General features: G+C 35.0%; 2 protein-coding genes across 3 annotated transcripts; both read left to right on the top strand.

Annotated features, from left to right (window-relative positions):
* The first annotated feature begins 6,366 nt into the window (after nt 1-6,366).
* Nucleotides 6,367-10,113, top strand: LOC117616537. Of its 2 annotated transcripts, XM_034345878.1 has the most exons (6): nt 6,367-6,899; nt 7,030-7,128; nt 7,517-7,694; nt 8,048-8,145; nt 9,550-9,611; nt 9,762-10,113. In XM_034345878.1, the coding sequence occupies exons 1-6, from the start codon at nt 6,435-6,437 to the stop codon at nt 9,862-9,864; spliced, it is 1,005 nt and encodes a 334-aa protein (XP_034201769.1). In that variant the 5' UTR covers nt 6,367-6,434; the 3' UTR covers nt 9,865-10,113. The 2 variants fall into 2 exon arrangements, with proteins under 2 accessions (XP_034201769.1, XP_034201770.1); XM_034345879.1 differs by lacking the exon at nt 9,550-9,611 and having other exon boundaries at nt 6,393-6,899; nt 9,762-9,870.
* Nucleotides 10,114-12,872: 2,759 nt separating this feature from the next.
* On the top strand, nt 12,873-13,877 carry LOC117617825 (protein ALP1-like). Its single transcript, XM_034347397.1, has 3 exons — nt 12,873-13,022; nt 13,113-13,338; nt 13,426-13,877. Exons 1-3 carry the CDS (start codon nt 12,873-12,875, stop codon nt 13,875-13,877), a joined length of 828 nt encoding a protein of 275 aa, XP_034203288.1.
* The last annotated feature ends 967 nt before the right edge of the window (nt 13,878-14,844 follow it).

The raw sequence follows: 14,844 nt of genomic DNA on the forward strand, positions 1-14,844 counted from the left end.
AAATATAATAGCAATGGAAGAAGAAACGAAATGTGAAGAAACTGATTTGGGCAAACTGAAAGGAACTGCTCCTTTCTGATGAGGCACCATAGTCAAGGCCAAGATTTAATGAACAGTCACTCTAGTATGGCCGTGCGGCTATACTATTTATTTAAAAAATAAAAATAAAACCCAAGTATAGCCGTGGGACATATTATATTTAAACAGTACAGCCGGTCGGCTATACTCTTTGAAAATATTATATTTTAACAGTATAGCCGTACGGCTATACGACTATAAAAATAATAAAAGTAAACCCATGTATAGCCGCCCGGCTACACTCTTTAAATACCTATTTTTTTTATATATATTTTTTTTCTGTTTATCGATAAGAGTAGTTTGGAGAATTTTCCATTATTTGGCCATTACCCGAGTCTCTATTGTCTCTTTTTGAGTTTTTACGCCTATAAAGAATTTAACATTTTCCAGTTTAATACTCGTATTATACATGTACATATGTATTTTTTAATAATACTTTGTATTTTTTGTACATATATATTAAAGACTAGGTAAAATACACGTTTAAAAAAAAAAAGGAAATGTACAATACACATATTGTACATTTACGTACATATTTTCATGTCTAATACACATCTTTTTTACAAAATTGTTAATAATACACACAAAATTCACATATTATACACATTATTCTCACATATTATTGAATACAAAAAATATATTTTAAAATTTTAAAATTTTAAATAAAAATATTATATAGTGACCGAACTTTTTCAGTTCTAACTTATCAAATTCTTGCCAAAATTTTGCCAAATAGAATACTCTAAGATTATTTCTTATTTGTTGGAACAAAAATAAAAAATGGTTATTTTGCAATCTCTTTGCAAACAAGAACAACAATTCAAATAAAGATTTATGGGTATAGTAGTATGAGGGAGCCGTTCTGGGTTTTGAATGAAAGTGAAGTGGACCTTAGGAATAATGTGATATATTATGAGTTTTTTATTTATTTGATTGTTTTCTAATAAATAGTATAGCCGCGCGGCTATACCCTTTAAATATAATATATTTAATTGCTTTGATGACCTTAATCACTGTTACTTTCTCTCCCTCTGCTATTTCTTGTGTCATTGGTAGTCAGACATCTCAAGACATGTGGATGAATCTCAAGGAACGGTTTGCTAATGTTACTCGGACCAGTATTTTTCAGATGAAGACTGATCTTCAGAATATGAAGAAGGGTCTTGAGTCTATTGATCAATATCTTCAGAAAATCAAGGATTCGAGGGATCAATTGTCTGCAGTTGGTGTTCTTATTTCTGATGAAGATGTTGTTATTCTTGCTCCGTGAAAATGTCATTTCTTTGAAGGAGTTTCGGTCCCAGCTCAAGGCTGAGGAGGCTACAATTGAAGAGACTTTTCGACAGATCTGTCGAAAATATGGGTTTCTATGGTGTCATTCAAGAAATTTGGGACCTTGACTATCAAAAGTTTACAATCCCAGTCTTTAGGTGTGATTGGATAGATAGTTCTGGTCTTGTAGTCGACGAACTTGGATTTACCCTTGTAGATTTGAGTAAAATTGGACATAGGAATGACCAATTTGTTTTGGCTTCTCAAGTCAAACAAATATTTTTTGTTGACGACCCGATGCATCGTGGTTGGTCGGTAGTGTTATCAATGTCTAATAGAGAATATAATGATGTCATTGGTGATGAAGTCTTAGGTGATGTGATAATTGAGTGTGAGCCATTTACTAGAGGGATGCCAAATGTGGACACATTTGATGAACTGGTGGGTGAGTTAGGTGGTCAAAATATTCGAGGTGGGTGTGAAGATATATGGATTGAATGATGCTTATGTAATTGGCAGTGTATGACATTAATTTTGTAATATATTGTAATGTGATTTCTTCACTTTCATTATGCAGGTTTTGGCCATAAAACAATCAGTGCAAAAAATACTTGTTCCAGATTACATCATTATATTCTGCATAAAAAATGACGTCTGTTCAAATAAAACACGACGTTATGGTGAACCAGTTATTCAGCATATTTACCGACGTCTTAAAGCAACGTAACAATGAAGAACCACGACGCTATTGTGAAGCAATTATTCAGGATATCACGTCGGGGAAGGATTAAGAACCGCCATGTAATTCTAAATAACACGACTCCAATCCCATAATACCGACGTCTAAAAAACAAGATAAATAATCTGAACGTTAAAAAATACGACGTCATCATACATTTTCCACGTCGCAAGTTCTTTTATAAACGAAGAGGAACGAAATGAATTCCGACGGTAATTCATTATAACCGCCGTCTAATATCAATTAAACGACGTTATTTGTAATACGGCTCTCATCATAATCAACGCCGTCTATATGTTCTGTAATACGGCTCTCATTTATTTGGAACCGACGTTGTTTAGAAGTTCAACGTCGTCTACATTAATAAGTGCGGCGTGAGTAATGAATACATATAAATACAACGTCGACTATATAAATGCCACCGACGTTGTTTCGCATTTCAACGTCAACTATATAAATACATACGTCGTAAATAATGACACTGACAACTATTTCCACGTCATCTTTTTTAGAAAAATCGAAGTGGAAAATTTATTTCACGACGGTTGTTTGTAAATAAGAGACGTAGTAGATTTCAATAACGTCGTCTTCTCATGTATTTAAAGACGTCATATTTTTTCTTGTCGTGAAAATTATATTTAACGGCGTAGTGTTTTAGTTGTCGTCGTTGTATGTCTATCTTGCTTCCTTGTTCTTTTAATATGTGTCATATTTTTCCTTTTTAACGACGGTGATTTGTTTGAGTTGGTCGTCTATTCTCATCCTCGACTATTTTTTAAAACTTTAGCAGACTAAACACGTCTGTTTTTATTTGTTTTCGACGTTGTTTTATTTAACAACGTCTAATATTTATCGTCGTTGTTTGTTTCTGAAAATAGGACGTATAAATTTTGTAATACGACTCTCATATATTTGTAACCGACGTTGTTTCGTTGTTCAACGTCTACTCTATAAATACATACGTCGTAAATAATGACACTGACAACTATTTCCACGTCATCTTTTATAGAAAAATCGAAGTGGAAAATTTATTTTACGACGGCTGTTTTTATATAGGCGACGTAGTAGGAATCAATAACGTCGTCTTCTAATGTATTTAAAGACGTCATATTTTTTATTGTCGTGAAAATGATATTTAACGGCGTCTTATTTTAATTTTCGTCGTTGTATGTCTATCTTGCGGCCTTGTTCTGTTAATATGTGTCATATTTTTCCTTTTTAACGACGGTTTTTTTAGAGAGTTGGTCGTCTATTCTCATCCTCGACTGCTTTTTTAGATCTTTTTGCAGTACAAAGATGTCGTTTTGTATTTGTTGATGACGTTGTATATTTTAACAACGACGGTGATTTAGCGTCGTGGTTTATGAGGGAAAAGATGACGGTGGATTCCACGACCATTGAAAAACCGAATACACGACGGTGATTTACCGTCGTCTTTTTGCTTTTTTGTAGTAGTAAGATTACTTTTATTTCTGCTATCGCTGCTACGCATATGGGCTCCACTTCTCCTCAGACTGATTGCACGCTGTCAAATCTGTTGGAAGAAAAATCATACTGCTGTCACTTGTTTTTACAGAAATAGTGGTTATCCATCATCCTCAAATGTTCCTCCCATGAGTGCTATGACTGTTGAGGCTAATTCTCCTCAAGATTTTTGGATTGCTGATTATGGTGCAACAAACCACACATGACTGCTGATATGAATAATTTGTCTGTTGCTTCTCCTTATACCAGTTCTGATATCTTTATGTATATTTGATGAGCTATCTTTATGCATACATGACAAAATCACAGGGAGGGTTTTTTTTCTGAGGCCTGAGCAATAATGGCTTGTATCCACTACCATAATCCATTTCTCCTTCCTCATCTTCTTCTGCTTCTTCAGCAACTGCATTTCTTGGACAAAAAGTAATACTTCCACTTTGTGGCACTCCACCAATTCCATGGTTCAACTTGCCTTGGAGAAGTCTGGTTTCTCCTCAACTAGTTCAACTGATTCTGTTGTTTTGTCAGTCCTGTTTAAAAGGCAAATTTACTAAGCTTCCTTTTTCTTTGGTGTCTTCAAAGTCAGCAACACCATTTGAGGTTGTTCATAGTGATCTTTGGGGACCAGCAACACCATTTTTTCTTCCTTTTTTAATTAAATAGTATAGCCGCGTGGCTATACCTTTTAAATAGAATGTATTTAAATAGTCTAGTGGGGCGGCTATACCACGATTTTTTCTAAAAAACTAGTATAGCCTAAATACTTTTTTTTACACGTGGCACCTAATCGCTATGGAGCCGTCTTTTTCAAACAAAAAATTTGTATAGCCGAGCGGCCATACTTGGTTTTTATTTTTTTTAAAATTTTATAGCTGCGCGGCTATACTCGGTATACCGTTTTTCACACGTTGGCAACTAGGCGCTAAGCGGCAACTCTATTTTTCCTTCTTCCATAAATAGTATAGCGGGGCGGCTGTACTCGAATTTTTTTCCAATTTTTTTTAAAAAATAGTATAGCACCCAGCTTTACTTTTTTTTTTTTATTATTAATTTTTTTAAATAAATAGTATAGCCGATTGGCTATACACGTTAGATATATTTGGATCTTTTTTCATTTAAATTTTATCCCCTATTTTTGTTTATCAATAAGAATAGTTTAGAATCCATTACTATTAGGCTATTACCCGAGTCTCTGTCTATTGTCCCCTTTTAATTTTATACTTTCCCAGAGTTTTTACCCATATAGAGAATTTGCATTTCCACGTTTAATACTCTATTGTACACGTATGTACAATTTTTCAATAATAAATTCGTGTTTTGTACACATCTTAAAGACTCGGTAAAATTTATGTTTTGAAAAAAGCAAACATACTATACTCGTATTCTACATGTACGTATGTATTTTTCATGTTTAATACACTTATTTTTAACAAAATTTTCAATAAGTCACACAAAATTCACATATTATACAAATAATTCTCACATATTCTTAAATAAAAATAATACATATTAAAAAAATTTAAAAATTTATATTAAAATAGTATATAGTGGCCAATTAATATATGCTTTGGATATGTTGAAACTAGTAAATTAATATCTATAAAGTATAAACAAATGCAAGTAGGAGGGTTTTTTTCCTTAATTTTTTTCAATTACATAATATAGCTGTGCGGCTGTACCGTTTGAATATAATGTATTTAAATAGTATCGCCATTCGGCTATAATATGATTTTTTCTAAAATAGTATAGTCGTTCGACATGTGGCACCTAATCGCTATACGAGCTTTTTAATATAAACAAATAGTATAGATGCGCGGCTATACTCCTTGAATATATTATATTTAAACAGTACATCCGTGGGCTATACTCTTTAAATACTGTTTTTATTTTCAATAATTTTTTTCGTCCATCCGTAAGAGTAGTTTAGAGCATTATCCATTACTAGTAGGCCATTACCTGAGTCTCTATTGTCCATTTTTGAGTTTTTTTGCTTAACTATACAATTTATTAAAAAATAAAAAATAAAACCCAAGTATAGCCGGTCGGCTATACTCGTTGAACATATTATATTTAAACGCAGGGTTGAGTTTTCTTCAAGCACGGGAGTATGATGAGGCATCATAATCAAGAGCAAGGTTCAATGAACAGTTACTCTAGGTTCATTTACTTAATAAATAAATTGAACACATATTTTATGTTAGATTCATATATTTCATTAATAACTATTCATGAATAGTCTAATTCATATATGCACTTTCCTATCGTTCGTGCATCATCTATAGCTATATTAAGGGTGGCTTGTGGCTTGTGCATCATCTACCGTTCGTGCATATTCTAAATTTCAACTTCAATATAAACTAAATCTCTCTTTGAGAGTGTCTCTCTCTCTTTGTGGATTTCAAGGTACACACGGATTCTTTTCTAGTTTACACTTCGTGCTGCATCACTTTCCTACAATGGGGGTGAGTTTTGTGGGGTTGCTTTTTTATTTGAATTTTTTTTTATCTTGAAAAGGGCCGGTTTTTGTGGGTTACTTTTTAGTTTTATTTTTTATTTTATTGAGTATTTACTAAACTACCCATTCAAAATTTGGATATAAAATTTTGCTTAGTCGTTGGTTTTTTTGTTTCCGGGATGTTTGTGTTTAGTTTTTTTTTTTGAAACATGTGACCCCAACTATTTTCAGCCTCTCTTTGTAATAGTTGCCCAAAAAAAAAAAAAAAAGACGGTTTACAGTGGTTTTGCATTGTAAAAATAAAAACTACCAATATGAAAAATCACTTTAAAATTATAATTTTCCGAAATAATAAGGGTTGTAGGCAGCATAATTGAATAAGCGAAGTGAGGAGAAGAGTGGCTCATGGCTTTCGCTTCCGCGACTTGCTTTTCTTCCCAACTGCAAGTGCTTCTTCCCCGCGGCCCCTCAAAGAGTTCCCCATTCGTATTTCCTTCTTATAATACTCGTCGTGTCACAATTACGTTCAGACCTCTCAGTCTGACACTCAGAGCACGCAGACCCTTATGCGTTCTATCAGCGGCGGCGAAGAGTAATTCGGGTTCGAATTCCAGTGTTAACAAAACCAGTAAAGAAGAAGAAGCAGTTGAAGAGGTGGAAGAGGATCTGCCATGGATTCAGGAGAAAGCCTTGGACCTCGTGGAGTTCACGGGCTCCGTATCACAGGCCATTCCTGGACCCAGAGTGGGCACCAGCTCTCTCCCTTGGATTCTGGCTCTTCCTCTGGCCTATGCCGGTCTCACTTTCGTCGTTGCCTTTGTCAAGACCGTTAAAAAGTTTTCTTCCCCTCGACAAAAACGCAAGAGACTGGTCTGCTCCTCTCTCTCTTCCCCCTATTCTTCTTCTTCCTATTTCTTTTCCCTTCATTTGGTTTAGGGTTTATGGTTTAGGAACTAATAGTATTTAGTTTCGCTTGACTTTATTAATTGTCTTGTAACAGGTCAATAAAAATGCTATGCTATGTAAATCAATAGACGACTTGTTTCAAAGTGGCGCAGATCAACCCAAACCCGATGCTTTGAACCAACTTGTGCAGAAGGTGACATTTCTACTTATACATGACCAATTCAGATGCTGGTCTCTTCATGGGATTGTAATTTGTAAAAATTACTAGTACTCTACACCATTAATGTCATAATTTGCCTTATCATGTTTACACTATTGTCAACTCTGCTGAACCAAGTAGCTGTTTGTTGGCTTATTGTTGACATGGGGTCGTTTTCAAAATCATTAGTTTGTTCAATTGGATTGGTTTTCCTGGAGCAACCTTATCAGTGCAGCTATATGGCTTTTCTTACATTTATAAATTGTCTCCAAACTATTCAATGATTACTGTCTCCTTCTAACAATTTCATTTGTGTTGTGTGTGCTTGCATGTAAACTTTTCCCATTTTGAGCTTGTTAACAGCTGGTAATCAATTTTTCAGACTGGTTTTGGCATGGAGGATATTTTTCGAAAGTACATTCGCTATACTTTGAATGAAAAACCGTTCAACCCAGACGTGGTTTCCAACTTAATTCAGCTCAGAAAAGCTTCCATGTTCGATGACTCTCAGGTTGCTGAAATTCTGAATGAAATTTCAAGAAGAATTGTACGAGACAAAGGTAACTAACTCATCAAACAACTGCTCTCATTACTTGTATGGTCTAATTACAAAACATTTCATTTTCCGTGGAAAATTAAATAATATGCTGAGGACTATACCACTTCCTCCCACATGTGAGTTAGTACGCTTAGAATGTGCACTCTTTCTTCTACACTAATCTTTTGATACCCCCTTATCATTAAACATGTGAGTTACAAAAGATGGATGCTTCTAGTGCGTTTAGAATGAGCACTCTTTCTGCTATACTAATTGGTTGCTTTACCATTTAACGAACTTATATCATTGAGAAGTTAGAAAAGTGCTTTCCAAAACTGTGCTATCAGATGCTGACTACTTGTTTGCGACTTCCAGGCCCAGTTGTAATGGATATTTCAGGCTACACTGAAAGGGGTTTCAAGAGAAAACTAGCTGTTCAAGCCCTTTTTGGAAAGGTTTTCTATCTGTCAGAGGTAAGGGACTGAAGAATCAAAAAAATGACTCTGATCAACTCCTTGTATGTTTCAGTTTTCCTCCCCCTTTTTTTTTTTTTTTTTGTCATTAAAATTCTATTCTTCTCGCATAAAGTCACACGATACACATATTCCCATTTTGTGGTAATTTTTCCAATTATTTTGTTCAGTTAGACATGGTCAAAAACTACCGCATGATAAGAAAAAATATTTCACTTATTTTATTTAAGTTCCCAAACAAGTTCTTACCAGTTGCGCTACGCTGGAGAAATTCTTCTATACAAAATAACCTTCTCACCTTCCCCATTTCACATGCTGGTCGCATGATCAGTTTGTTGTGATGAGGGCGGTCTCAGTATGTACCCACTGGATGCTAGAATTTTTTCCTGCCGCGAATTCATTTTTGCTGGGAATGGTCAAACATGTTTGCTACACATGTGAGGGTTACGGTCTGAACCCCATTGGTTAAATTATCTAATTGGGTCCCCAAAACATTTTTGTACTGAGGTGGTTAAGTTTATGAATTGTGAGCACGAAAATAGTGTTGTGCAAAAATACTCCAAGACCTTGTTGTTCATGGAATATGTGACGGCACACACACAAACCCCTTTAGAATAAAACACACACACACACCACAAAGAGAGTAAAGCAAACAAACAAGAACACAAAGATTTATAGAGGTTCGGCCCTGTGCCTACGTTCTCTGGGTGATCCACCCAAGAAATTCACTAGTATGTAAGAACAACTTTGGTTACAACTTGAACCCCCTTAGCTCTCACAAGAACTCTAGCTCTCTTTTCTCCCATCCTTGTTAAAACCCTTGATGCCCTTGTAAACATCCTAGAATTCCCTCTTGAATTCTCTTGTGTCTCGCTTCAAAATTAACCTAGCCCTAAAAGTCCTATTTATAATGGGAATAAGAAACTATAAAACCTTATTAAATTAGACTAGAAAACTCCAAAATAACAAAGACGCCAAGGCCAAAACTGGAGCTCCCTGGACGAAAACGACCGGTCGTGTGGCCACACCAACCGGTCGCCTACTCTATTGCTGCACCTCCTTGCGATCTCTTCTCCTTGTCCCGCTGCTCCCTTGCAGCCCTTTTGGTTTCCCTTCTCCTCCGCATCTATGGTGAGCCAACTTCAACAAATAGATGTCATTTTGGTGCCATAACCTCAATAGATTCTGAGTTTTTACGCAAGTGTATAGAATGGCTTTTCCTTCTTTTTTTTTTCCCTTTTTTTTTTGGGTTGAGAAATCTGCATATCATCACTAAAATTTCATTGATTTTTTTTGTCATTTTATGATTAGTTCTTGCCTTGTTTCATCTTGGTTATTATCTTGGTTATTTTGTGAATCATTTACCTTCAATATGTTAATAATCTTCATGGAAAATTTTGGCAGCTGCCAGAGTTCTGTTCGAGGGATAGCTCCTTAATTGTCAAAGAAATATTTGGTGTTACTGAGTAGGCCTCTATCCTAATTTTCAGTTCTTATTTAATTTTTGTAAAAGAATGAGGAAAAAGAAATGGCCAAGCCATTGTGATCAGAACGAAACTTTAAGATCAATGTTTTCGGTGCTCTTGGTTAATTCTTCTTCTTTTCTCTTATGCCAGTGAAGATGCAGACAAATTACGGATACATGCGATCTCTGAAGCAGGCGATATGGATTCCTTGGAAAAGATGGTTGATGCTTCAGATTCAGATGAATCTGGCTAGGGCTCTCTCCTTCTCACGTGCTCCATATCCAAGAGTTTTGGCACAGATAAAAATTCTGCCCATATAAGCGTAATCTGTTTCATTTCTGGATCATGTAGACTTAAAAATTTTGGTTGCAGCATCAGCCCAGATTCTGTCACATAAAATGTGTATTATTAACTTTATTGTTAAACAGGATAATATTTGATTTATAGCTGAAAATTAATGGTATTCATTTTTGAGTTTCCTATTTGAATAGGATACCAAACACCACCCTAAATTTCTGATATCTATGAAGATGGGAGTAATATACCGTGGTGATTTACAAGTCGACGGACGTTTTGTTATATCAAGCGTTTATTTTCTGCCTGGACAAGATGCCATCTTCTAGCCCACGTCTGATTCTAAGGGCTCGTTTGGGAGTACTTCTTCTCGAAACACTTATGTCAGTAGCGTTTATGCCAATAGCACTTATGACATAAGCGCTTCTACAAAGAAACAGTTTATCGTTTGGATGTCACATTTAAAAGTGCTTTCCCAAAATATTATAACAAACATAGGAAATAAAAATTCATAGGATCCCAAAATAAAAACACCACTTAAAAAAGTTGTGAAATGTAAAGATAGTGATGGATTAATATAAGCTTAAAGGTTTCCGTGGGTGTTTTGGCGTCTGTTGGCTTTTTTGCAGGTAGTGTTTTGATTTTAATATGAGAGAAAAAGAGAGAGGAAAAAAAAAAAGAAGAAGGTATTTTGGCATTAAAAAAAATTAAATATGAGTTTTTTCGGCATTTTAAAAGTTTCATTAAAGGAAGCCAAGTGCTTCCCTTGTTTTTGTCCTGCAGCGCTTTTAAGAAGAAGCACCTCTCAAGTGCTTCTTCCAAAACCACTCCAAGTGCTTTTGGATCTCACCCAAAGTGCTTTTGCAATTTTTGCCAAACACCATTTTAAAAAGGCATAAGTGCTTTTACCCATTTAGAAGCGCTTTTCGCTGCTCCAAAAGCACTTCCCAAATAAGACCTAAATCTCCCTTATAATAAACTCTGGCGGAGCAAAAAGAAAAGACAGGTGTTGTTGAAAAAGCAGTTTAAGTAAATAAAACAAAACAATGGACAATTTCGACCAATCCATGGATCGTTTGAGCTTGATGCATGGTGGTGGCTTGCTTTCCTGAATCCACGCTCTTCAGATCTCCTTTGTCGGTTCTCATGGACCTTTCTACTGGTGGCGACGACATATCGGGTGGTAGTGGCAGCTGCTTAGTACTTGGGTGTGATTTTAGGGTTTATGTGTTGTTGGGGGTTTTTGGTTGTGTTGGGCCTAAATTATGTGTATTATGGTTGGACTTTTATTTTGTTTGGTTGTGGTTTTGTTTTATTGTTCTGTTTGTTGTATTGGGCTTGATTGTAACTTTCTAAGGTAATGAAAGCTTCATTCCTTCGAGGATGATTTTTTAGGAGTTGTTAGGCATCGCTTGATCTGTACTAGTTAGTTGTTGTTTTTTTTTGGGGTTTGTCCCCCCAATCTTATAAATAAATGATAAAAAAAGCTTCATTCCTTCGACCAAGAAAAAAGAAGAAGGTTAATTTCGATTTAGTACCCTGAGGGCTCGTTTGGTACACCGTATTAGACTCTGGATAGGAGTGAATAATTCATGTCAGGTGTTTGGTGTCAACTTGTATTATTTAATTACCCGACTATTTTATACGGGTTGGGCTTTTAATACTCTTCTTACCTGACTAACTAATACAACCCACACACCCCGGTTTATATAATACACGCTTAATTATACAGCTAAGCACGCGTTCTACAAAAAAAATCAGATGCTCTTTTCATCTTCTTCTCCCTAGGGTTCTTCTCTGCTATCTTTTCCACAGGTTATTTTCTTCACTCTTCTCCAGGTATTCATCTCTCACACACTCTCTCTCTCTTTCATACTCTCTCCAATATGCTTCTTCTCTATTCTTTATATATTTCAATTTTTTAATTAAATTTTTATGGAAATTAGATTATGTATTTTTCGTTTGTGAAATTAGGTTATGCTTACTTACATGAATGAAAGCTAAATCGTAAAATGACCTGTTTTACAAATAAGAAACATTGGACATGGGATTAATGAATGAATTGTAGAGTCTCAGAGACAGCAATGCTTTATCTTTATCTGAACAGGCACTTGGAAAGTGATCAAATTCCACTGATATTTTTTCCCAAAGACTTTGACCCTTATATTGATTCTATCTTCAATCTTCCCACCACCTTAAGGCATATGTCCCTTCATCCTGTGATTTACCCAACCCAAAAAAAATAAAATAAATAAAACTCGAAGTACATAATAATATATGAACCTTTTATTGCTTTTGTTCTCCTGCTACTTTCTCCTTCTTGTTGTACATGGAAACTTTGATGTCTAGTACAGATATATGCATATCAATATTCACAGTACAATTCTAATAAAAACAGTACTATAGTTAAACCACATATATTTCTATATATGCAAGCGGGATGGTATTTTGTAGTCTTCTGTCATGTGTAGAATTCTACTTATTGTTGTATTATTCTAATTTTACATGTAGTCTTGTGTAATGCATGATTATTTATATTGCTAAAATTAATGCATGGTTATTTATATTACTTTTACTGAAAAAATTTCCTCTATATTATGCCTAGATATGGATGAAAGAAAGATTGTGGCATACTTTATTATTAGATTGTGGTTCTTGCATATCATGGTTTGGTGTATGATGTGGTTCATGACAAACTACAATTTGGAACAACGACGCCAACAAGGGAATGCCATTAGGAGTCAAAGATTTTTCAGGATTGCAACTCGGTCAAATTATTTAGATAGCATTATAGGAATTGATGACGTACAATGTGTGAACCAAATTAGGATGGATAGGAGAACTTTTCATTATTTATGTCAATTAGTCCATGATGATGGGAGAGTGAGAACAAATGGTTCAGTAACCATTGAAGAGCAAGTGTGTATGTTTTTACATACACTCGCACATCATGTGAAGAATCGTACAATGAGTAGTAGATTTAAGCGATCGGGGGAGACTATTAGTAGGTACTTCAATTCAATCTTGGATGGAGTGATAAGATTACAAGGTAGACTTTTGAAGGTGCCGGAAACCATACTTGATAATTGCACCGATAATAGATGGAGATGGTTTAAGGTACTATGAAATGAAATTAAGATTGGCCAATTTTATTATTATATTTATATTTTAAGTTTCTAAGGTACCTTATTTTTTTTAATTGCGTAGAAATGCTTGGGGGCGTTGGATGGGACTTATATTAGGGTTCGTGTCCCTGAACAAAATAAACCAAGATATCGAACACGAAACGGGGAGATTGCAACCAATGTATTAGGAGTTTGTACTCTTGACATGAAATTTATATTTTTTTTCCCTGGTTGGGAAGGATCTGCATCAGATTCTAGGGTGTTACGAGATGCAATTAGTAGACCAACAGGATTAAGAGTTCCTACAGGTAATATTAGATTTTTGTGTTTCATTATGGTAATATTAAGCTTGATTATCTTTTTGGTAAGGTACATAATATTTGTTTAATTGTTAGGATGTTATTATCTTGTGGATGGAGGGTACACAAATGGTCAAGGATATTTGGCTCCTTACAGGGGTACAAGATATCATTTATCTGAATGGAGGAATAGAAGGGCACCTAATAATCATGAAGAGTATTTCAATATGAAGCATGCTGCTGCAAGAAATGTGATTGAAAGGTGTTTTGGACTTCTTAAGATGCGTTGGGGTATCTTGCGAAGTCCAACATTTTTCCCAATTGAGACACAATGTAAAATCATTACAGCTTGTTGCCTATTACATAATCTTATTCGTGGCGAGATGGCTGTCGATCCATTGGAGAATGAATTGAATGGTACTGAAAATGGGGAAACTAACCAAGATGGTGATGTACTTGGCACTATTGAACCTTCAGATCAATGGACTGCATGGAGGAATAATCTGGCTATGCAAATGTATGATGAGTGGAATAGGAACAGACATTAAGTTGTAGTTCATATAATTTATTTATATTTTCTTATAGTATACTATTTGGATGTGCTTGTAATAGACTATTTGTTTTGATAATTAGTATTTACTTTATTTGATCTTCCAACTTTTTTTTCTTAATTATATGTATGCAAATTATATTGTCTATATTAGCTATAGGAATGGAGAGTGGACAATCTAGTCAATCAAAAGGAAGTAGAAGGGTGTGGAAAGCACATGAGGAAGAAGCATTGTTGACCATACTTGAGGATGTAGTCAACCAAGGTTTACGATGTGATAATGGTTCCTTTAAATCTGGAACAATGATCCAAATTGAAAAATCATTGGCTGAGAAATTTTCCAATACTGATTTAAGGGTAGTCCCACATATTGAGTCCAAGATGAGATTTTGGAAAAAATTGTATGGGATAATATTTGACATGATTAACAAAAGTGGTTTTGCTTGGAATGATTCTTTGAAATGCATTGAGGTTGACATCGATGAAGCATGGACACTTATGTGCAGGTTAGTACACTTGTTAAGTAATATGTAATTCTTATATTTTTATTTCTTATTTTTTTCATTTTGATGCAGCATAACAAGGATGCTGATGGTTGGAGGGGGAAACAATGTCTAATATATGATAGGTTGAAGAATATATTTGGGAAGGACCGAGCAACTGGTAGAGGGTCTGCAACTCCCACTGAAATGATGAATGAGCCTGTGCATCACATTGATGTCAATGATGATGATGAGGAAGTTGAGGTTGAACCAGATCATTCTACCTCTTTGCCAAGATCAAATCAACAAAACTCAGCTAGCTCAAGTAGTCGACATCGAAAACGAAATGCAGATACTGATATTCAAAAGGAAATGGCTAAAGCATTTGGTGAGATGATTTCTAAGTCTATTGACCAATTGAAAACTATAACTAATAGTTTGGTGAAAGGATCAGAACCAAGACCTGACATTGCTGCTGAATTG

The sequence above is a fragment of the Prunus dulcis genome, chromosome 1 (genome assembly GCF_902201215.1).
Source record: "Prunus dulcis chromosome 1, ALMONDv2, whole genome shotgun sequence".
Lineage (NCBI taxonomy): Eukaryota > Viridiplantae > Streptophyta > Magnoliopsida > Rosales > Rosaceae > Prunus > Prunus dulcis.